Source organism: Mus musculus, chromosome 9 (genome assembly GCF_000001635.26).
Source record: "Mus musculus strain C57BL/6J chromosome 9, GRCm38.p6 C57BL/6J".
NCBI lineage: Eukaryota > Metazoa > Chordata > Mammalia > Rodentia > Muridae > Mus > Mus musculus.
In genome coordinates this window covers 107,783,105-107,806,346 of record NC_000075.6, presented here as the reverse complement: position 1 = coordinate 107,806,346, position 23,242 = coordinate 107,783,105, and the positions used below count along the sequence as shown (strand labels likewise).

General features: G+C 39.9%; 1 protein-coding gene across 11 annotated transcripts in view; it reads left to right on the top strand.

The window, feature by feature from the left end:
- Rbm6 (RNA binding motif protein 6) overlaps window positions 1–23,242 on the top strand; it is a 99,800-nt gene that overhangs the window by 67,012 nt on the left and 9,546 nt on the right. For 9 of the 11 annotated variants that reach the window (NM_011251.3, NM_029169.3, XM_006511651.4 and 6 more), the window contains 10 exons: window positions 5,574–5,648; window positions 9,810–9,870; window positions 14,329–14,595; window positions 15,182–15,342; window positions 16,642–16,739; window positions 17,975–18,017; window positions 18,158–18,239; window positions 18,483–18,568; window positions 18,949–19,095; window positions 22,562–22,657. In NM_011251.3, coding sequence (NP_035381.2) covers window positions 5,574–5,648; window positions 9,810–9,870; window positions 14,329–14,595; window positions 15,182–15,342; window positions 16,642–16,739; window positions 17,975–18,017; window positions 18,158–18,239; window positions 18,483–18,568; window positions 18,949–19,095; window positions 22,562–22,657 — 1,116 coding nt within the window. Of the gene's footprint in view, window positions 1–4,463; window positions 4,634–4,657; window positions 5,451–5,573; window positions 5,649–9,809; window positions 9,871–14,328; window positions 14,596–15,181; window positions 15,343–16,641; window positions 16,740–17,974; window positions 18,018–18,157; window positions 18,240–18,482; window positions 18,569–18,948; window positions 19,096–22,561; window positions 22,658–23,242 lie in introns of those variants that run through there. The other 2 variants (XM_011242860.2, XM_006511653.2) reach the window with 2 other exon arrangements.

The window sequence follows — 23,242 nt, the reverse complement described above, 5'->3', positions numbered from 1 at the left end:
TTATCCTTTCATCAGAAACCACCTACTTGGTGTAACACGTATTATGAAGCAACTGACTTTAAAACTAAGCTTAGTTAAAAAGAAAATTTTACTTCATACTATGTATGTATGTATGTATGACTAGGTCTGTAAACTTGGATAAGCTATTTCACATGAGTAGGTTTTCCATATACTCAGGAGAGTCTCAATTTAGTAAAGTTGAAATGATAATTGTGAGGGATGTCTTTGTAATGAATTGTTCTATAAAGAAAGGTTAGCTAGGCGTGGTGGCACACGCCTTTAATCCAGCACTTGGGAGGCAAGAGGCAGGCGGATTTCTGAGTTTGAGGCCAGCCTGGTCTACAAAGTGAGTCCCAGGACAGCCAGGGCTACTCAGAGAAACCCTGTCTCGAAAAACCAAAAAAAAAAAAAAAAAAAAAAAGGTTAAAGATATTTCTGATCAACAGAGCTAGTTCTCAGCTTTCAGTGACCTCATTCTCTCACCCTGTGTTTGCAAGAAAAGTAAGCAGAGATTACAATTTTTCCATGTGAGTTACAATCACAAAGCTTACATAATTTTTTTCTACTTATGAACCTTTTCTTTGTATGCATTAATGTTTAATGAAAACATCTTTTATGTTATACAATGTGGTGGTTTGAATATGCTTAGCCCATGGGAAATGGCACTATTAGGAGATGTGGCCTTGTTGGTAGAAGTGTATATAGGCAGACATTGAGGGCTCCAATGCTCAAGCGCCACCCAGTGTAGAGACAGTCTCCTCCTGGCTGGTCTTTGAATTAAGATGTAGAACTCTTGGCTCCTCAGAAACCATGTCTGCCTACATGATGCCATGTTCTCACCATGATGATAATGGACTGAACCTCTGAAAGTATAAACCAGCCCCAATTAAATGTTTTCCTTTATATAAGAGTTGCTTTGGTCATAGTGTCTGTTCACAGCAATGAAACCCTAACTAAGACACATAGCAGTCATAGTCTCTGTATCAAGTATATTTTTGTCTACACATTTACTGGCAGTGATCTTGTACTTTGCAGTACCTTCAGAATCCTCAAGCTTTGGTTACTAGAAATTGGGGTAAATCTAGAGTCTGAAATGTAACACAAGTGCTCACAGGCTGACTGTCTCTAAAAGCAGCTAGTGAAAAAGAAAATGAATGTAGATCCTTGAATTCAGAAGTCTTCAGTCTCAGAATTTGCTCCACTTCAGTATAAGTGTAGTAGAGAGTGAGTTCTGTTGCTTTGCCATTCTCAGCATTAAGTACATATGCCTTTTTATAGCTTCCTGTTACAACTCGGAATACCTACATGATATTTTGTCAAATGAGGGCCTTGGGCTTGAAGGGGTTTTAGTAGCTTTTAGTCTAATATAAACTTAATTGAGTACTGTAGAAAGAATATCTTGGATTTTACTTTTAAATACATGACACTTTATTAGGAGCCAGGGTACCATGTTTAATTAGGCTGATGCCCTTCATAGTACCTTTGCTTTATTAGCTTAGTGATCTTTTACATGATGAGTAGAAGTGCCCTAATATATTAAAATGGTGTGTAATAGACAATTAAGAGTGGACAGCCACTAAAAGTCTGTGTCATTCTATCAGTTTACTAACCTATTCCCTAACAGGTTGCTTCCCTAGAAGACACTGGCAGATCTCTGCTCTGTGAGAGCTGGAAAGGGGACTGGCAGGTCTGGGGAAGGGTGCAGTGAATATCTGTCATTCCCATATTTTGTATATTTGAGCTACCCTTGTTTAATGATAGTTGCATAATCAACCCATAGATAACCCTGATTTTTGTTTTTGTTTAAGTTTTTTCCATTACTGTTCTTATTAGAACAATTGACTGTTCTTCAGCGGGAATATTAAAACCATTTCACAGTCTTTAGCAGTTTCACTGTGCCTTGATGTCTCTAGCTGTGTATGGATGGACTGTAAAGACTGCTTGTATTGTAGGAGAAGATAGGGAATCATTGCTATCAAGCTGAGCACTGGGGAAGTAGAGACAGGAGAACTGCTGGAAGTTTGAAGCCAAATGAAAAGTACATTTGATACAGTATTACATGCCTTTATTCCCAGAACTCGAGAGACAGAGGTAGGCTGATTCCAGTGAGTTTCAGGCCAGCCAGAGTTACACAGTAAAACCAAGGCTCCGAAAGAGAAGAGAAACCGATTTTGAAACATATGAGATAATCTTAAAATTGGACTACCTATGGGACTTCTGGCTAGGCTGGACTAGTAGTCCATTCCTATGATAAAGGATCATCCATCTAAACTGCTGGAACAGCATACTTGTCTGTTGAGAATTATAAATCTTACCTTTTGCCTTAGAAATTCCTAAATCTACTGATGTGACCATGTGGTGAATTCAGAATATACAATTTCACAGTAGTGCTTTGCTCTGGCGATTGTTCAGTGTTCAAATGGCAAACCTCATGTTTTGGAGATTGAATACATAGATGTGTACTGTAAAAGCAATACCTCTCTCCTGAGGTACTTTATGCCAAGGGGTATCTGGGAATGGTTCTATTCAGTTTTTTGTCTTTGCAACAAGAACTATCTAAACTATATTAGCTACCTTTGGTGCTGATTCAAAAAGATTTATTGTGAACCCTTAAAAACTGGACCAGCAATTTAACAACTAAAACAAGATGTTATCACTAAGGTATAGGTTTTGCCTAGAGTAGTAGGATACATCTTTAATTATAAATAACATTGGAGAATCTAAGACAAGTTGTTCTCTTGAGTTTGAAGCCAACTGGGTCTAGCCAGAACTAAATATAACAAGACTCTGTCTTTTATAAAAAAGTTACACACATTCACACACACACACACACACTACTATATAGTAGCCATTCCTTTTGAAAGCTTAGCCTTTAAGAAGACTGAATTAAGCCTAACCCTGGTGATATACATCTTTAATCCCAGGCTTTGGGAGGCAGAGGCAAACAGATCTCTGAGTTCTAGACTAGACTGGTCTACAGAGGGAGGTCCAGGACAGCAGTGCTATACAGAGAAACCCTAACTTGAAAAACAGATTATAGCAAAGTATAAAAATAACAAATAATAAAACAATAAATAAGAGTGAAATAGGTTGAGAAATGTCCTATTTGACAAACTAGCAAGGTAAAGTGGATATTTTACTCCATCTAGGTTTTACCTACTGATACTAGTCCTTTTTTGAGAATTTAAGGCTCAAGGTAATTAACATTTATTTAAATCCTCACTTTATGACCTGTAGTAAGCTTTTTACATAGACTAATTAACATAATCTTTACAATTATTTTATCTGTTAAAAATTGTTAATCCCAGGCAGTGGTGGCACACTCCTTTAGTTCCAGCATTTGGAAGACAGAGGCAGGTGGATCTCTGAGTTCTAGGCTAGCCTGGTCTACAGAGCAAGTTTCAAGACAGTCAGAGCTACACAGAGGAACCCTATCTTGAAAAGGAAACAAAACAAAAGAAAGAGTATTGTTAATCTCACTTTATGGACGATGAGGGCCTTTCTGAAGGTCATGGAATAGAAGCAAGATTCAAATTTAAGGAACCTACTCCAGAATCCAGATTGTTTTAGCATTTTTTTGTTTTTTACCTTTATTTAAGAGAGAATGTATCAGTGGAAAAGTGTGCCATGGTGTGCATGTAGAAATTAGAGAACAGCTTAGAGGAATCAGTCCTCTCCTACCATATGGATCCTGTGGATTGAACTCAGTTTGTCTGGTGCGGTGGTAAGCACCTATTGCACTGAGCTATCTTACTAACCTCGGTTGTTTGTTTGTTCGTTTGTTAGTTTGTTCATTGGAAACAGGGTTTTCCTGTGTAACCTTGGCTGGCCTGAAATTTGCTATATAGACCAGGCTGGTTTTGAACTAAGAATCCTCCTTCCGCTAACTTCTGAGTTTTGGGAGTACCTATGATCTTCCAAATGAGATGCGCCGAGATACACTATCTTCTGGTTTGGAAAGGTGTTGCATTGATCAGTTTTTCTACAGGGATAAGGCTTAACAGAAAAGTATAACCCTGATTCTCCCTTCATACAGATCTCTCTTTGCTGAATGGCTCTGGGGGTAGATTCCCTGTTCCTAATACCAAGCACAAGTTGGTGACTAAATGAGCCAAGAGGACCTTCTCTGTAGTCCTAAATGAGTTTTGTGTTGGCATTCAGCAGCTGGCCATCAGCCTCTCTGAACATGGTTCCTTATCTGTAAAGTAAAAGTGCGGCTTGTTGGGATCATTTAGGGGATTAAGTGATATAGCACACTTAGCAGTTTCTGGCTCTGAGTAAATGCTTAGTATATGTTAGCAATTTTTATTGGTATTGTTCTTTAGATTTTAGAACAATACTTAAGCAGGTTGTGAGAAACTAGATTGTAAGACCCAGTTAGGTGGTCAGTTTTGCTTTGGTTTCATTTAATAAGACAATAATCTTATTCTATGTATTTCTCTTGACTCTTTTGGTGTGAAAAGAAGAGAGGTAAAGCATTATTTGACAGATGTATGGATTCAAGCAAGAAACTGAGGTCCAGTTGCAAGGAAATGACTTGTATAATTCAGAGCCCTATCTGAGGAGACACAGAGGACCCTAGAGGGCGGAGAGTGAACACAGCGCAGGGGCTAGTTCCAGAGTCGCATCTTCGGTTAGTTCAATTACCAGCGTGGGTGAGGGTCCCTTGTCAGTAAGCAGAGATCCTTCCCCTCTCTGCTCCAGTATATTGGCTGGCTAGTATTTATTTAAACTTTTTTTTTTAATGTGAAATATAATTTGTGACTTATCCAAGATAGGCAGGGAAGCTCTCTAACTAGAGGTTTGTTGAGACCCCTTGTCCCACCTGTTCTATGCCAGCTTTCCCAGAGGCTTATTTGCCAATTGTTGCTCCTCAGATTTAGGGTTAGCTTGCTCTGTAGACTCCAAATTTAAATGCTGATGTCGCCAACTCTGTCCTTGTAATCACCACTACCACCACCACCACCACCACCCCCACCACCACAGGTGTTGCTGCTCCTGACCATTCACAGTTTGCTGCTATTAAGAATATAATCTGCTGTGGAACTTTTACCTTCCTCCTTTCTTCCTGTCTATGGTGTTGTACTTCTTTCTCCTGGTGCTTTTGCTGTACAACCAGTATGTTAGACATCCAAGTTACTAGCTTAAAACCTCTCCAAGAAGACGTGTTAGCCACAGAAAAGAAGGCAATTGAGAGAGAACCTATGCCTCTGTGCTTACTAGTGTGGGAATGAGGAAAGGGCACTTGCTCAGGAGAACTCAGGAGAATACTCTACGTGACCTGGAGAAGTAATTGGGCATAGCCTGCACAAGGACAGTGCCCTGGCCTGCTGGAGCAAGGCGGAAGACAAGATTTACCTTCTCTCACCCACTTCCCTAAGCTTAATCTCATCTGCCACACACACTATTCCAAGTCGCTGGCATGAAACAAACAGCCTTCTCATGTATTGGTGAATATTATTATTTTTCATAAAATGTTTCAGCTTGGGGATTGGGAAGGCCATCTGTGCCTTCCTTTCTCTGTTATTCTTAAGGGTTATAGTTAATGGCTTTTTTTGTCTTTCTTTTTACAGGGAACTCTAATGATCCATGACAAAGAGGTCACTCTTGAGTATGTACCAAGCCCAGATTTTTGGTACTGTAAACGAGTAAGTACTAAAAATTCTATTTTAGAAATAAGCATTCCAGAGGCACTGTTCTACTTGCCACTTAGCCCATTGTTTCCTTGCATTACACTCAATAAAATAGTCTTTAAGAGAAGTCAAGATTCCACATCTCCATATCTCTAGGCATGCTACCTATGAAAAATTTAAGCCATACTCTTATTGGAGATCTTATTGCAGTGAGACTGAAAATTCAGTTTCAGTTTTTATTTCTAATAGTTTAAACTTAACTACAATGTAAGTGTGGCAGTGTATGCCTTTTATCCCAGCAGCTCTTGGGGGGTAGATACAGGCAAATCAAACCTCTCAGTTTAAAGTCCAGCTGGTCTAGAAAATGAGTTCCAGGACAGCCAAGCATACACAGTGATCCTGTCTCAAAAATAACCACCACAACAAAAAGTGATTTACAAAAAATGTATAAAGTTTATGATGCATGGTTTATCAAGTCAGAATGTGTGTGTACATATACACACTTAAAACATTTTATAGATACACATACAAGGATATACAAACCATCACATATAGGTACATGTATATATATGTATAAGCATATATGTGTGTGTATATATATAAATGTGTGTGTGTGTGTGTGTGTGTGTGTGTGTGTGTGTGTGTGTGTGTGTACAACGTACCTGGGTGGATGACTCATTGTTAGTTAAGATCACTTGATGTGAAAGCAAAAAAACATATTTGTTGCTCGATTTCCATCTTTCCCATATAAAACCCATGTAGAGCGGTTCTTCCAGTTTTCTTTTTCTTTTTGTGGTAAAACACCATGACCAAATTAACTTAGAGAGGAAAGGTTTTATTTTGTCCTACAGTTATATTGCATTGTGAAGGCGGAAATTCAAGTCAGCAACTTGGAGGCAAAAATTAATGCAGAGGCCATAGAGGAATGCTATTTACTGGCTTTCTCCCCATGACTTACTCACCTTGCTTTCTTAAACAATAAAACCCAGAAACACCTACCAAGATTTTACATTGCTTACAGTGGGCTAGGCCCTCCTATATTAGTCACAAATTAAGAAAATGTCCTAGAAATTTGTCTACAAGCAGTCTAATAGTTACATTTTTTTCAAGTATTGCTCTTCCCAGATGACTCTAGCTTGTCTAAAGTTGACCAAATAAATAATAAAAAAAAGTACCCAGGACAGCTGTACCTGCTAACTCCAGCATGGGGCAAGGTGGACAGAGAGAAGTAGGTCCCAGGAACTTGTAGATTAACCTGCAACCAGCATTGGATGGAACACTGAACTGCAGGTCTGAATGAGAGACCTGCTTTTAAATATAAGATGATATCTTCCTATAGTCTCTGCTTGCGCACACATGTGTGCACACAGAATAAATACGCAGTAAATTATATATGGTTTGGAAAGATAGCTTAATCAGGGAGGAACTTGCCATGTAAACGTGAGGACCTGAGTTTGATCCTTGGGACCCACAACAGGTGTAGTGGCACATACTTGTAATCAGCTTTGGGGAGAAGAGAGAGGAACTTCCCAGGGCTCCCTAGCCAGCTAAGCAAGTTAGATGACTTGTCTCAGAATACAGAGTTATTGAGAAGTGACACTCAAAGTTGAACTGTGGAGGTGGACCTCCCCCCCCCCCACACACACACACCCAAAGCACATATGCATGCAGGTTAGGGTTGGGGGAATATAGCTCAGAAATAGAGTACTCACCTACCAGGTTGATACCCTGGATTCAACCTCCATTATTAAATCGTTTTCATTATTAAATCGTTTTTTTTTTTTTTTAATATTTTTGTGAGTGGTTGTTTTGCCTGTGTATATGTCTATACATGACTTGTATGCTTGATGTCCATGGAAGACAGAAGATTGCATTGGATTCCCTGGAATTGGAGTTACAGAGAATTATGAGCCATGTAGGTGCTTTGAATCAAATCTGGGTCCTCTGTAAAAGCAAGTGTTCTCAACTGCTCAACCTTCTCTCCAAGCCCTGGGAAGAGAGTCTTAATAAAGAACTTTCTAGATCAGGTTACCCTGTGGAAATGTCTGTGGGGGATTGTCTTAGTTTTTAGGAAGGCCTGTCCATTGTGGGCTAAACCATTCCCTAGGCAGGAAGGTGTTTTTTTGTTGTTATTTTTTGAGACAGGGTTTCTCTGTATAGCCCTGGCTGTCCTGGATTCTAGCCTTGTACACCAAGCTAACCTCAGACTCAGAGATCTCCCTGCCTTGAGTGCTGGGATTAAAGGCATGCACCATCACTACCTGGCAGGGAGGCTTGAACTGTATAAGAGAAGAGAAACCCAGCTGATGCAGAACAAGCAAAGGTGCATTTATTATTTTTGTTCTTGACTCTGGATATGTTGTAACTAGCTGCATACACTTATGCCTTGACTTTCTTGAAATGGTGAAGTGTAACTTGAGTTGTAAGCAAAATAAACATTTTTTTCTCCCCCATGTTGCTTTTTGTCTGGGTATTTGTCACAACAACAGAAATAAAACCATAGCAGGAAATTAAGGCAGGAAGATCACAAATTCGTGAACATTCTGGACCTTGACCCTATCTGAAATACAAAACCTAATAAACAACAAAAACCCCACATAGTTCAGAGGCACATTAAGTACCTTCACAGTATTGTGCAAATACCACCACCACCACCCCCCAGAGATGGAGCTGGGGATTGCTGGTGAGCAAACCTTAGACTTGACCTATGCTAAAGTCTTATGCTATTGAGTCTCACTGGGTGGTAACAGTTTACACATTTAATCCCAGCACCTGGGAGGTAGAGGAAGGTGGATCTCTGAGTTAAGAGGCCAACCTGGTCTACAGAGTGAGTTCCAGGACAGCCAGGGCTACACAGAGAAACCCTGTCTCAGGGAAAAACAAAAAAACAAAAAACAAACCAACAACAACAACAGAAAAAGATGGGGTCTTATATGGTCCAATCTGTCTCAGCCTCTCAAATACTGGAAATAAAGGTATGTGTTACTACACCTGGCATATTTAGGTGTTTGATCTATTGCAGTGTTTTAATTATATTATGGTGCTAGGGACAATACCACAAAGACATAATTAGCCTCTGATAGTTCACCTTGTGTTGTATGATGTTAAGGGTGTAACTTTGGTGTTTAGCATATGGCATTTTCAATTCTTTTTTTTTTTTTTTTTTTTTTGGTTTTTGGATTTTTGAGACAGGGTGTCTCTGTGTAGCCCTGGCTATCCTGGAACTTACTCAGTAGACCAGACTGGCCTTGAACTCAGAAATCTGCCTGCCTCTGCCTCCCGAGTGCTGGGATTAAAGGCGTGCGCCACCACGCCCGGCTTGGCATTTTCTTTTTTTCTTTTTTTTTTTTGGCATTTTCAATTCTTAATATTTCATTTGAAGAAACTGTTTCACCAACTGAATCATTTTGAAGTCTTATCAGAAGTCCATTTATCACTAGGGTGGGAAGGCACACATTTAATCCTAGCACTCAGGATGGGGAGGAGGCAGGCTGATCTCTTGAGTGCCAGAACAGCAAGGGTTACACAGAGAAACCCTGTCTAAAAAAATCAAAAGAAAAACAAGTCTCTTTTTTATATTTATATATTTATTTTAGATTCTCTAACTTTAGTATAAATTTTTATGTTTATCCTTAAAGTCAGGACCATGGATGTTGGGATTTTGGATTTGTTTTGTTTTTTTGTTTGTTTGGGTTTTTGTTTGGTTGTTTGTTTGTTTGGTTGGTTGGTTGGTTTGGTTTTTGGTTTTTCTGAGTAGCCTCGAACTGTCCTGGAACTCATTCTGTAGATGTTATGCCAGGTAGATGACCATATATTGGATAGTTTAATGGCCCTAGTGTTAAGGGTGGAAAATAACTTCTAGAATTTCTTTGGGAGTAATGAAAGTGATTTTAAATAAAATTATGTCAGTGGTTGCACTACACACATACTGAATATTATTAAGCTGTATACTTAAAATATGTAAATTTTATAATACCTAAGTATGCCTACCTACCAAGTTAAGATACTGACCCTGCTGTTGAAGCATGTTAAGCAGCATGATAAATGGAGTTATCAAATACTTTGAGGGTATCCTAGGATAGCCTCATATTTTGTCAGTTATCCCCGTGTTAGATATTCATTATTGTTTCTAAAAATGGTTTGGGTCACAGTAAAGTTTTTCTTTTTTCCCTGCAGTGTAAGGCTAGCACTGGTGGGCATCAGTCTTCTTGTTCATTCTGCAAGGGCCCAAAGGAAGGTAAGTGTCTTAAGCAATGAAGAAATAATTTACTTTTATTTTATTTTTAAAGTAGACATCTCAGAGGCTAGATGGATGGCTCAGTGGTTAAGAAAATGCACAGTTCTTTCAGGGACCTAAGTTTGGGTCCCAGAACCCACATAAGGTAGCTCACAGCTGCCTTTAGTTCTTGCTCCAGAGTATCCAAAGTTGTGTTCTGGCCTCCCTGGGCACTTAAATTCATGTGGATACACTCAGACAGATACATATACATAAATAAAAATAATATATATATATATATTTTAATTGACCCAGCCTATAATCCTAGTACGTGAGAAATTATGGCAGGATTTTGCAGTGTTTGAGGCCAGTGTGTGCTACATTGCAAGAGCATTGTCAGAAAACAAAAGTTAAAAAGCGTCCTTAATAAAAACTAAAGATTAGGGAAAAAATAGTATAAGCTTTAAAAGAAGAGGATGAGGGAAGTAGAGAAGAGAATTGACACCCTAAAAACAAATCTATGAGGTTTTAAAAAAATGTAGTTTAGATCTGGCAAGATGGCTCAGTGAGGAGAAGTGTGATTTCAGTTCCCAGAACCCATGTTAAAAAGCCAGAAACTGTAACACACAACTGATTACTGGCACAAGGTCTGCAGTGAGATGAGAAACTGACTCACCAGCTTCCTAAAGTATAAATCAGCATCGCCGAAACAAGAGAGACCTTGGTTCAACAAGGTAGGAAGAGAGAACCGACTCTTGATAGTTGTTTCTGACTTCAACATGTGCACTGTGGTAGTTAGACACAGGTCACGTATGAACACACTGATTTAAAAATTTGGAGAGGAATAGGCATGTTTGTGCATGTTTAATTGCTGTACTCATAAAGCAGAGATACGTTTATCTTTTATGAGTTAGAGGCCAGCCTGGTCTACATAGTGAAAAAATGATGATGAGGAGGAGGTTGGTTGGTTGGTTTGTTTGTTTGTTTTGAGGTTTTGGCTTTGGTGTTTTGAAAACAATTTTTTAAAAGATTTATTTATTTATTATATGTAAGTACACTGTAGCTGTCTTCAGACACTCCAGAAGAGGGCGTCAGATCTTGTTACAGATGGTTGTGAGCCACCATGTGGTTGCTGGGATTTGAACTTTGGACCTTCTGAAGAACAGTGCTCTTACCCACTGAGCCATCTCGCCAGCCCCGGTTTTGGTGTTTTGTTTTTCGAGACAGGGTTTCACTGTGTAGCCCTGGCTGTCCTGGAACTCACTCTGTAGAACTCAGAAATCCTCCTGCCCCTGCCTCCCAAGTGCTGGGACTAAAGGCATGCGACACCACTGCCCAGCTTGTTTTATTTTTTGAGGGTCTCACTATGTAACCCTGGCTGTTCTAGACTTGCTCTATAGGTCAGCCCTGAACTAGGAAATCTGGCTGCCCTCCTGAGTCCTGGGATTAGGTGTGTGCCACTGCTGCCCAGCTGATTTTTTTATCTATTTTTTTTCTCCCCTGAGTACAGTTTAGGGTTAGTAGCCTATTTGCCTAGCATTCAACTCTCGAAAGACTTCTTAAGGTGCCTGGGCAGATGAAAACCCTTACATAGCAAGTATCAGGGATGAACCTGTAGCACTTTCGTAAGGGTTTGATCCTCAGTAGATCAAAAACACAAGGAAAAGGAAGAGGAGAAGCACAACCAGATAATGTTCACTGATCATCTGCTATTAGTATGCCATAGAATGTCTCTTTTTGAGCCACATGGCTTCCTTTGTACATGAATTACAAAAATAAAAACAGAAAAGGCTTATTGATTGGGTAACTCTTGATAGTTATTCTCCAATTTCCACACATACGCCATGACATACAGCAATATGCATAAACTAAACAAATGAACAAATTATCTTTAATTATGAGAAGAAAATAAATCGCAGAAATATATCATAAAAACTTATAAACAAATAATCTGCCATAGGCTGTATTGTGACAGCAGAAGAAGCCTCCAGACGTGTCCTTTGGGTGTGTGCTTCTAAGTCTTTAGCAATATGTCTTTGTTCATTTTGTTCCTATATTGTTTCTTCTTCTCGTTCTCTTCCCTTTATTCTTTTCCCCTTCCTGTTTTTCTCTCCTGTATACTGAGGCTTTAACACAGGACCTAGTACAAGGCTATGTAGGTTCTCACTATGTAGCCCTATTTGGCCTCGAATTGCTATGTAGACCAGGCTGGCTTTGAAATCACAAAGATCTTACTGCCTGTGTCTCCCAAATACTGATTTTGATTTTGGGCATGTCTAATATAGCCCACGTTGACCTTGAACTCACTATGTGGACCTTGGAGAACTTCTGGTTCTCTTGCCTGTACTTCCCAAGTACTACAGTGTTGTTGCAAATGTACACTCTCATAGTCAGCTCTTTAGTTTGTCTTTCTGAGGCTCTCATTCTGTAACCCTAGCCAGCCTCAAACTCATGATCATCATGCTAAGCTTCCCAAGTGCTGGTTCCTACATATGTTTCTATTGTTGGTAATATTATCAGCCCAGCAGGTATTAAGATAAATTTATTGTATATGTGTAAGCATTTAGGTGATTAGTTTTGTTGTTGGTTTTTGTTTGTTTGTTTGTTTGTCTGTTTGATGATGTTTTTTCATTTTTGTATGTATGGGTTTTGCCTACATGTCTGTCTGTGGCCCATATGGTGCCCACAGAGCCAAGAACTGAAACTATAACTGGAGTCAAAGGTGGTTGAACCCACTATCAAGTGGCTTCTGGGAACTGAACCCAGGTTTTCTGGAAGAGCAGCTAGTGTTCCTAACCACAGTGCCATCTCTTTAGGCCCTTGCCTTTTGTTTGTTGGTTGGTTGGTTTTTTGAGGTAGGATTTCTCTGTATAATAACCCTGGCTGTCCTCACTTCAGACTTAAAGAGATCTGCCAGCTGCTGCCTCCTGAATTCTCAAATTAAAGGCATGGGTCATCATGCTGGGCTTTTGTTGTTTTTAAGGATTTATTTATATATGTGAGTACACTGTCACTGACTTCAAACACACCAGAAGAGGTCATGGGATCCCATTACGGATGGTTGTGAGCCAACTGTGGTTACTGGGAATTGAACTCAGGACCTCTGGAAGAGCAGTCAGTACTCTTAACCAATGAGCCATCTCTCCAGCCCTTGTTTTTGTTGTTGTTGTTGTTGTTGTTGTTGTTGTTGTTGTTTTGTTTTTTTCACTTTTTTTTTAATTAGGTATTTTCCTCATTTACATTTCCAATGCTATCCCAAAAGTCCCCCATACTATCCCCCCCCCCCTCCCCTACCCACCCACTCCCACTTTTTGGCCCTGGCCTTCCCCTGTACTGGGGCATATAAAGTTTGCGTGTCCAATGGGCCTCTCTTTCCAGTGATGGCCTACTAGGCCATCTTTTGATACATATGCAGCTAGAGTCAAGAGCTCCGGGGTACTGGTTAGTTCATAATGTTGTTCCACCTATAGGGTTGCAGATCCCTTTAGCTCCTTGGGTATTTTCTCTAGCTCCTCCATTGGGGGCCCTGTAATCCATCCAATAGCTGACTGTGAGCATCCACTTATGTGTTTGCTAGGCCCCGGCATAGTCTCACTAGAGACAGCTATATCAGGGTCCTATCAGCAAAATCTTTGTCAGCATTTGGAGGCTGATTATGGGATGGATCCCTGGATATGGCAGTCTCTAGGTGATCCATCCTTTTGTCTCAGCTCCAAACTTTGTCTCTGTTACTCCTTCCATGGGTGTTTTGTTCCCAATTCTAAAAGGGGGCAAAGTGTCCACACTTTGGTCTTCGTTCTTCTTGAGTTTCATGTGTTTTGCAAATTGTAACTTATATCTTGGGTATTCTAAGTTTCTGGGCTAATATCCACTTATCAGTGTTCTTTTAAAATTTATTTTATTTATATAAGACTGCTCTTCTTCTGAGCCATTCCTTCAGCTTCCATTTAGGATTAGGTGTTTTATTTTAAAATTTATTTTTATGTGTCTGTGTGAGTATAAACCACTTTTGTATAGGGGCTAGAGATGTTAAAGAGACAAATATTAGCTGCCTGGCCTCATAGACATGCTAGGACACAAATGCAGTTTGTTGGAAAGAGTGGCAAGCACTCTTTACTGCCAGGCAATCTCTCCAGACCCATGAATTTTTTTTTAAATTTGTGTGTATATTTGCCTACGGGTATGTATGTGTACCACTTGAATGTTTGGTATGCACAAATGTCAGAAAAAGGAATAGAATTCCCTGGAACTGGAATTACAGATTCATTGACATGTGATATTCAGAACTGAACCAACTTCTCTGCTAGAGCAGTAAATACTGTTAGCCACTTAGCCATCTCTCTAAACCCTTTTTCATTTGTTTTTAATGACTTCAAGAACCATCAGAAATTTTTTGTAGGTATTTCTGAGATGATATTAAAGGTATTTGCTAGTTTCATGAAGTCTTACATATTTTCTATTTAAATTCCCCTACAACAGAAGTCAAGCAGGAACTAGTGTCCTATCCTCAACCTCAGAAAACATCCATACCAGTACCTTCAGAAAAACAGCCCAACCAGCCACGACCTGCTGATAAGGAGCATGAACTCAGGAAACGGGAGGAAGGCCAAGAGTCAAGATTAGGACATCAGAAGAGAGATACAGAAAGATACTTCCCTCACTCTCGAAGGGAAGGGCTTACTTTCCGAAGAGACCGGGAAAAGGAGCCATGGTCTGGAGATTCACGCCAGGATGGGGAGAGTAAAAGTGAGTGATTTGTCAAATTATGTGACAGGTTGGAAGCACAAGTGGCCTCTATGCATCTGCTGTGCACTACAGCTAGAGCAGCTGTGCCCAGCTTAGAAGGCGTTGCCTTCACCTAGCTTTCCTAGTCAGAGGGATCTGTATCTTCTACATAGGAAATTGCTATATATATATATATTTTTTTTTTTTTTTTTTTTTAATGCAGTAAGATGTGATTTTTGGTTTTAAGTATTGATAATAAAAGAAAAGTTGGGGCTGGTGAGATGGCTCAGTGGGTAAGAGCACCCGACTGCTCTTCCGAAGGTCCGAAGTTCAAATCCCAGCAACCACATGGTGGCTCACAACCACCCGTAATGAGATCTGATGCCCTCTTCTGGTGTGTCTGAAGACAGCTACAGTGTACTTACATATAATAAATAAATAAATCTTTAAAAAAAAAAAAAAAAGAAAAAAGAAAAGTGGGAAGTATTTATGAAAAAAAAAAACCCATTAGTAGAGCAAAGTAGTATGTAGACTAAAAAATGGCCATTAAGTTCTTGGAGCTTCAAGTTTTATGTCTTTCCTTAATATCTGTCTGTGCTTCATACAGCAATCATGCTAAAGCGTATCTATCGTTCCACTCCACCCGAAGTGATAGTCGAAGTGCTGGAGCCCTACGTGCATCTCACTACTGCCAATGTCCGCATCATCAAGAACAGGACTGGCCCCATGGGTCACACTTACGGTTTTATAGACCTTGACTCCCATGCAGTGAGTATTCCTGCTTTAAAATGAGGTGATGACTGAAGAACCCCTAGTAACATTTGGGGAAGCAGTGCATGGGGGTGCATGCCTAGAGACCTAGCAGTCTAGAAGCTGAAGCCTATAGATGACAAGTTCAAGTGTAGCCTGGGCTACAAAGTGAGCCCTGGTCACAGTTTATAAAGGGAGAGGGAGGTTGAGAAGAATCAGTAGTGAATTCTCTCCTTTGGGACTAATGTTCATTTAAGGCAGTGGTGGCATACGCCTTTGATCCCAACACTTGGAGGCAGAGGCAGGTGGATTTCTGAGTTGGAGGCCAGCCTGGTCAACAGAGTGAGTTCCAGGACAGCCAGGGCTACAGAGAAACCCTGTCTTGAAAAAAAGAACTCCATATGCACTTTAAAAACAAAGCTAAGCACCAAACTCTTGTACATTTTAATTTTAGCGTGTTTTCTAAGTTTTTCTTAATTACTTTTTTTCTAGTCACAGTTGGTTTTATATTAGATAGTAATAGGACGTTTCTTCTTTCCTGAAAAGTATATATAAAATAGATTGTTTGTTTGTTTGTTTGTTTGTTTGTTTGTTTGTTTGTTTGTTTGAGATAGGGTCTCTCTACATAGTCCAGGAACTCACTCTGTAAACAAGGCTGGCCTCGAACTCACAGAGATCCCTCTGCCTCTGCCTCTCTGCCTCTGCCTCCCCTGCCTGTGCCTCTGCCTCCTCTGCCTCCTCTGCCTCCTCTGCCTCCCCTGCCTCCCCTGCCTCCCCTGCCTCTGCCTCCTCTGCCTCTGCCTCTGCCTCCTGAGCATGGAAATGAAAGGTGTGTGCCACCATGCCTGGCTTTAATACAGTCTTGTGGTGTGTGTGAACTTTTTCAAGACAAGACTGTGTAACTCTGGCTATCCTGTAACTTAACCTGTAGAGTAGGCTAGCCTCAAACTCACAACGATCACCTGCCCCTGCCTCTCTATTGCTGGGTTTAAAGTAATATGCCACTACACCTGGCCACATCAAATCATTTTTTAAAAATATTATTACCTCCAGGCAGTGGTGGTGCATGCCTTTGATCCCAGCACTTGGGAGGCAGAGGCAGGAGGATTTCTGAGTTCGAGGCCAGCTTGGTCTACAAAATGAGTTTCAGGACAGCCAGGGTTATACAGAGAAACCCTGTCTCGGAAAAAAAAAAAAATTCCAAAGCATTATGCCTAGTAATTTTATCTTCTAACAAGTTAAAAATTACATTCAATTTTTTTTCTAAGGATGTAGCCCTTTTTATCTTTGGGTTCAAGATTGTCTTTGGTTCTTTAGGAAGCTCTTCGAGTAGTGAAGATTTTGCAGAACCTTGATCCACCATTTAGCATTGATGGGAAGATGGTAGCTGTAAACCTGGCCACTGGAAAACGAAGGTAAGGCCTCATTCCAATTTTAGGGAAGAAATTGTTCCTCCTGGATAAGAGACAGATAGTAGGGCATTGTGACTTCCAGCATGAGCTGTCTCAGGTACATACTTATACATTTTCTTTTTCTGTAGTGTGCTTTATTCTAATTATAGAATAGTTTTCATTTTTAAATAGTATGCCAGCCTGGACATGATGTTGTAAGCCTTTAATCCCAGCACTCAGGAGGCAGAGGCAGGTGAATCTGTCTGAGTACAATGCCAGCCTAAATTTCATAGCAAACTCCAGGCCAGCTAAGTGTCCATTGCAAGACCCTGTGTCTAAATGCATGCATACATACATAAATACATAGATAAGTATAAAATATTCCTGAATGCTTTAGGCTTTGACTGCCTGCTATCTTTATGGGCCAGAAAAGTTGGTATAGTTTGGGGTTTATGAGTGCTTTGTTTTATTTTTATTTATATATATACATACATACACACACACACATACATTTTTTTTTTTTGAAGCAGAATCTCACATTATACCCCATACTGGCCTGGAACTCACTGTGTGGCCCAGAGTAGCCTCAGTCTTGTGAAGGCAAAGGGTACAGCCAGAAGCTAGCACACCTGGTTGATGTGTTTAAATGTGCAGGATAAAAAGCCTCTCCGTAGATCTTCATATGTTACTATCCTAAGTCAATGTATGTAGTCTCCCATTGTCCTAGCCTCAGTCATCCTGGAATGTCTGATTCAGTTACTCTTCCTTCTTCATCTTTTTTTTTTTTTTTAAAGATTTATTTATTATTATATGTAAGTACACTGTAGCTGTCTTCAGACACACCAGAAGAGGGAGTCAGATCTTGTTACGGATGGTTGTGAGCCACCATGTGGTTGCTGGGATTTGAACTCTGGACCTTCGGAAGAGCAGTCGGGTGCTCTTACTCACTGAGCCATCTCACCAGCCCTTCCTTCTTCATCTTGACCAAAATGTGATACCTGGGAGATAACTTATCAGAGTGATGAGTTTATAGAATGACTTAGCACCTCTACTAAGTTGATTGTTTTGCTCCAATAAGTTGTTTTGCAGGAATCCCACTGTTGTTTCTGTCAGGTATCTGGAGCAGCTAACCTGCTTGCTATCTAGGTTGGTTTATTTTTCTGCACAATGAGGAAGAATTTCAGTGAATCTGTATGATTGGGCATTCCCTAGGTAGCTTTTGGTAACAGGCTTTTGATATGTCATATTTTGTATTGCAGAAATGATTCTGGGGACCATTCTGACCACATGCATTACTATCAGGTAGGCCTGTAACACTTTGTGAATGTTATTTTAAAATAATCAGGCAACTAAAAGGATGACAGAATTTCCTGTAGTTGGTGACCATTAAGGATAGTGACTGTTGTACACTTTCATAACTCTAGTTTTGGTTTCTCTAATAGGGTAAAAAATATTTTCGAGATAGGAGAGGAGGAAACAGAAATTCAGACTGGTCTTCAGATACAAATCGACAAGGGCAACAGTGTAAGTAACTTGTTTTGGTTTTCTTGGCTTTTTTTCCTCCCTGACTTACTAGTCATTACTTAAAATCTGTGTGGTCACAAAAGTAGCATAGAAATTGTTAACTTATCAATGAGTGTATATCTCCTATAGGCTCTTTACTTAATTGAATTGGCCACTGTAATTATTTATTTGTTCTTAGTAAGCCCCCCAGTAACTATTTTATTTGACAGGAACTAATGCTGGATCTGATTTTATTCCATGTAGCATCATCTGACTGCTACATATATGATTCTACTACTGGCTACTATTATGACCCCTTGGCAGGAACTTACTATGATCCCAACACCCAGGTTAGTTTTGTTTTTTTGTTTTTGTTTTTGTTTTTAATTTGCTCTGTCAGTAGATTTTTGAGAAAAGTACCCATAATGTGTTACTTTGAGTATTTTATTCTCTGGATTCTCTGGATGCTCTTTGCTTGAAAAGTGGAAACTTTATGGAATCTGAACTGTTTCCTATATGGAAAAATCAGTGCCCTGTGGCATTACAGGTAAGAACAGCGCCGTTCTGGGAACATCAGTGGTGGTCTCCGTGTATCCTCATTCGCCCCTGAAATGGGTTCTTAGATTGATATGGGTTCTTCTGCTGCCTTGAAAGGAAGTATATTCCATAAGCCTGAAATTCTTTAAAAACAAGCATTCTGTAGACTTACTTCTTTCATACTGTATCACAGCAAGAAGTCTATGTGCCCCAGGACCCTGAGTCACCTGATGAAGAAGAAATCAAGGAAAAGAAATCTACCAGTCAAGGAAAGTCAAATAGCAAGAAAGAAACATCTAAAAGAGATGGCAAGGAGAAAAAAGACAGAGGAATGACAAAGGTAAGGCAGCTCATTAAGTCTGCGCTGTTTATCACATAGTTACATGGAAAACGTGGCCACTATGAGCAGAGAGGGTGTGGATTTAAGGTGTAAAGTCACTGTAAACATTCTCTCGGAAGAGCTGGAGACAGAGCTTAGCAGTAAAGAGCTCTTGTTCTCATAGAGAACCCAGGTTTGATACCCAGCACCCACATGGGGCCCACAGCTGGCTATCATTCCAGTTAGCTCCAGGGGATCGAAATCCTTTCTGAGTGTATGCACTGACATAAATGCAAGCAAAATACTGGGGGTGTGGGGGTGCAGTGGTTGTGCACACTTTTATTCCCACCATGCAGAGTCAGAGGCAGGCAGATCTTAGAATTTGAAACCAGCCTAGTCTGCATAGCAAGTTCCAGGACAGCCAGCTAGGGCCTACACAGAGAAACTCTGTCCCAAAAAGAAAGCCAAGTATAAATACATACATATATATAATTTATAAACTATATAAATTTTGTATGTATGTGTGTATATATATATGTGTGTGTATATATAATATATATGTATATATTTATATATTACATAAATGATAAATTACTTTCTATAAACAACAACAAAATGAGGAAGGGACATCTGGAGAGATAGAACAATGATTAAGAGCACTGACTGCTCTTCCAGAGAACCCAGGTTCAATTCTCAAAACCCACATGGTAGCTCACAACTGCCTGTAACTCCAGTTCTAGGGGATAGAACTCCCTTTCTGATCTCCCTGGGTACCAGGAATGCATGTGGTCCATAGCCATACATATAATTAAAATATCCGGGGGCTGGTGAGATGGCTCAGTGGGTAAGAGCACCCAACTGCTCTTCCGAAGGTCCGAAGTTCAAATCCCAGCAACCACATGGTGGCTCACAACCATCTGTAAAAAGATCTGATGCCCTCTTCTGGAGTGTCTGAAGACAGCTACAGTGTACTTACATATAATAAATAAATAAATCTAAAAAAAAATGTAAAAAATATCCATACATACTAAAAAAACAGTTTTTTAAAATACTATAAGTGGGAGGGAGTTTGTGGAGGGGAAACCAGGAAGTGGGGGATAACATATTTAAATAAATATAGTAACCGGGACTGGAGAGATGGCTCAGCAGTTAAGAGTACTGATTGCTCTTCTAAAGGTCCTGAGTTCAAATCCCAGCAGTCACATGGTAGCTCACAATTATCCATAATGAGATCTGATGCCCTCTTCTGGTATGTCTGAAAACAGCTACAGTGTGATTCCATATTATAATAATAAGTAAATCTTTATAAATGAATGAATAAATAAATAACCAATAAAAAAATAAAATGACCAAAAAAAAAATACTGTAAGACCCTGCAGAGATGGCTGGGTCCAAGTTCAGTTCCTAATATATGCAAGTCATCTTATAATCTTCTATGGCTCCAGTTCTGGGAATCCCGTACCCTCTTCTAGTCTCTGAAGGTACCAGGCATGCACATGGTGTATGTAGGAGCTCACACAGAGTAGCATATTCACAAAGATATGTAGGCAAAACATTTAAACACATAAAATAAAAACAAATCTTTAAAAAAAAAATAGACCAAGTTTAGTGGTGCACTAGAGAGTCTGGCATTCAAAAAAACAATTAAACTGATTTCTTGGTGTAGTAGTCCACTTATCCTTTTCCCCATAAGGTAGCTCTCTTCATTTTACAAATGGTACATCCCTGTGATCCCAACACTCAGAAGGCTGGGGCAGGGGGATTGACAAAAGTTCCAGCGCATTCACAACCTTATTTTAAAAATTAAAAACCAAAATAAGGACTGGCAAGATTGCTTGATGTGTAAAAATACTTGCTGTGTAGCCTGATGAACTGAATTTGATCCTGAGGACTCAGATGGTGGAACAAGAGAAACCTCCCAGCAAGTTGTCTATGGAGTCCAGCACTGTATGCCACTACTACGAGCCTGGCTGGGCTTTTGTTTGTCTGTTTATTATTGGTAGGCGCATCCCGTGGCATGTATGTGTGTGGTTATTAGAAGACAGTTTGTAGAGTTGGTGTTCTCCTTCCGTTATACGGATGGCACTGAACTCAGGTCACTATCTGAGCTGTCCTGTCAGCCTATACCTTTCATTTTTATGCCTTGTCCTTTTAGTGTGTGATTCTGTATGTACACTTCTCGTGGTGTAATTGTAACAGAAATAGCTTTTGGGGGTTAGGGCACCTTCTATGTGGAGGCCATAGGACAAGTTGTAGGAGTCAGCTCTCTCCTTCCAGGTGGGTCCCAGGAGCTTTAGTATCTCTAAATTTTACTGTAACGTTTCACGGGTTTTTTGTTTTTTGTTTTTTTTGTTTTTGTTTTTCGAGACAGGCATTCTCTGTGTAGCCCTGGCTGTCCTGGAACTCACTTTGTAGGCCAGGCTGGCCTCGAACTCAGAAATCTGCCTGCCTCTGGCTCTGCCTCCTGGGTGCTGGGATTAAAGGTGTGTGCCACCACTGCCCAGCTTACGTTTCACTTTTTAAATTACTTTCTTAGGATAAAATTTCAGAATTAAAAAAATGTTCACATCTTGTCTGATCATTTTATGAAGAATTATATTGGTATTACCTCATCAGCACCCCTTCCCTCAAGACAGTCTCTCTATGTAGTCCTGGCTATCCTGGAACTTGTTCTATAGACCAGTCCAACCTCAGATGCAGAGATCTACCTGCCTTTCATTGCTGGGATTAAAGGCATAGGTCACCACATATGGATCATCTCATATCAGTTATGTATTTTTTAAAATGAGGGAATTTCTTTGAAGTTCAATGTGTAACTTTTTTGCTATTGTTTGAAAAATATAGAAAAAAGTTAAGAGACTTATTTTTGTTGAATCTGTGCATCTAATAAGTTAAATTTTCAAATCGTGCTGTCTTTATGTTTAGATTCTGTCTCTGCCTCTAACATTTTCTTAATTTTTTTTTTTTTTTTTGGTTTTTTTTTTTTTGTTTTTTTTGAGACAGGGTTTCTCTGTGTAGCCCTGGCTGTCCTGGAACTCACTTTGTAGACCAGGCTGGCCTTGAACTCAGAAATCCGCCTGCCTCTGCCTTCCGAGTGCTGGGATTAAAGTCGTGCGTGTAGTCTTAAATCTTTTTGAAGTAGTAATGGTAATGCCTGCTAGAATCTAGAAGGCTTGTAAGTAAAGACCAAAGAAAAGAATGCTATGTATTAATGCCGCATATGGTACCTAAAATGTTGTAAACACACAGTTACACTAAATGTTTCCTTGGGTAGGTGTTTGTTGGTGGAGGTCTTTTCACATGCTAAGAGCTCTACTCTGATATACTCCAGGCCCAAATGTTATACTTTTAAAGGTTCTTTCAAAATCACTAACATGTTGCAAATGTTTGAAGACTTGGAAAACCAAACTGATTTTATCAAAACTAACTCCTTAATCCAGTTTTTATTGGTGATTATCATATAAAAATTACTTTTGTCTTTGGTCAGTTTCAAGAAAGTACCAGTGAGGGGAAGCCTCCCCTAGAAGATGTTTTTAAGAAGCCTCTACCTCCTACTGTGAAAAAGGAAGAGAGTCCTCCTCCAGTAAGGCTGATTCTAATATTATGGGCTGGTCTGGGAGGGGAAGGAGCCCCAAAGCCTCTGTCTGGTTTTGGCTTTTTGACTCTATGTATCCCAAGTTAAGATTCCTCTTGAGTGTAAATAGTAGGGAAAAAATTGTTACATGCTAAAAGGGTGTTACTAACTAATCAGAGGCTGTTGTCCGACCACTTTCATCATACCAGGTATTGTCTCCTCTTTGTTTTGTTGTTTTGTTTTGTTTTTTAAAGATTTATTTATTATTACATCTAAGTACACTGTAGCTGTCTTCAGATGCACCAGAAGAGGGCATCAGATCTCATTACAGATATGTCGTTGCTGGGATTTGAACTCAGGACCTTCAGAAGAGCAGTCGGTGCTCTTAACCACTGAGCCATCTCTCCAGCCCCTGTCTCCTTGGTGTGTGTGTGTGTGTGTGTGTTTGTATTTAAGTGTGCTTGCACACATGCACAGAGTTTAAGACGAACTTTATGGAATCGGTTCTCTCCTTCTACTTTTATGTGGGTTTTAGGACTAAACTCTGGAGACCATGCTTACACAGCCTGCACTTTCGTGTGCTGAGCCATCCCG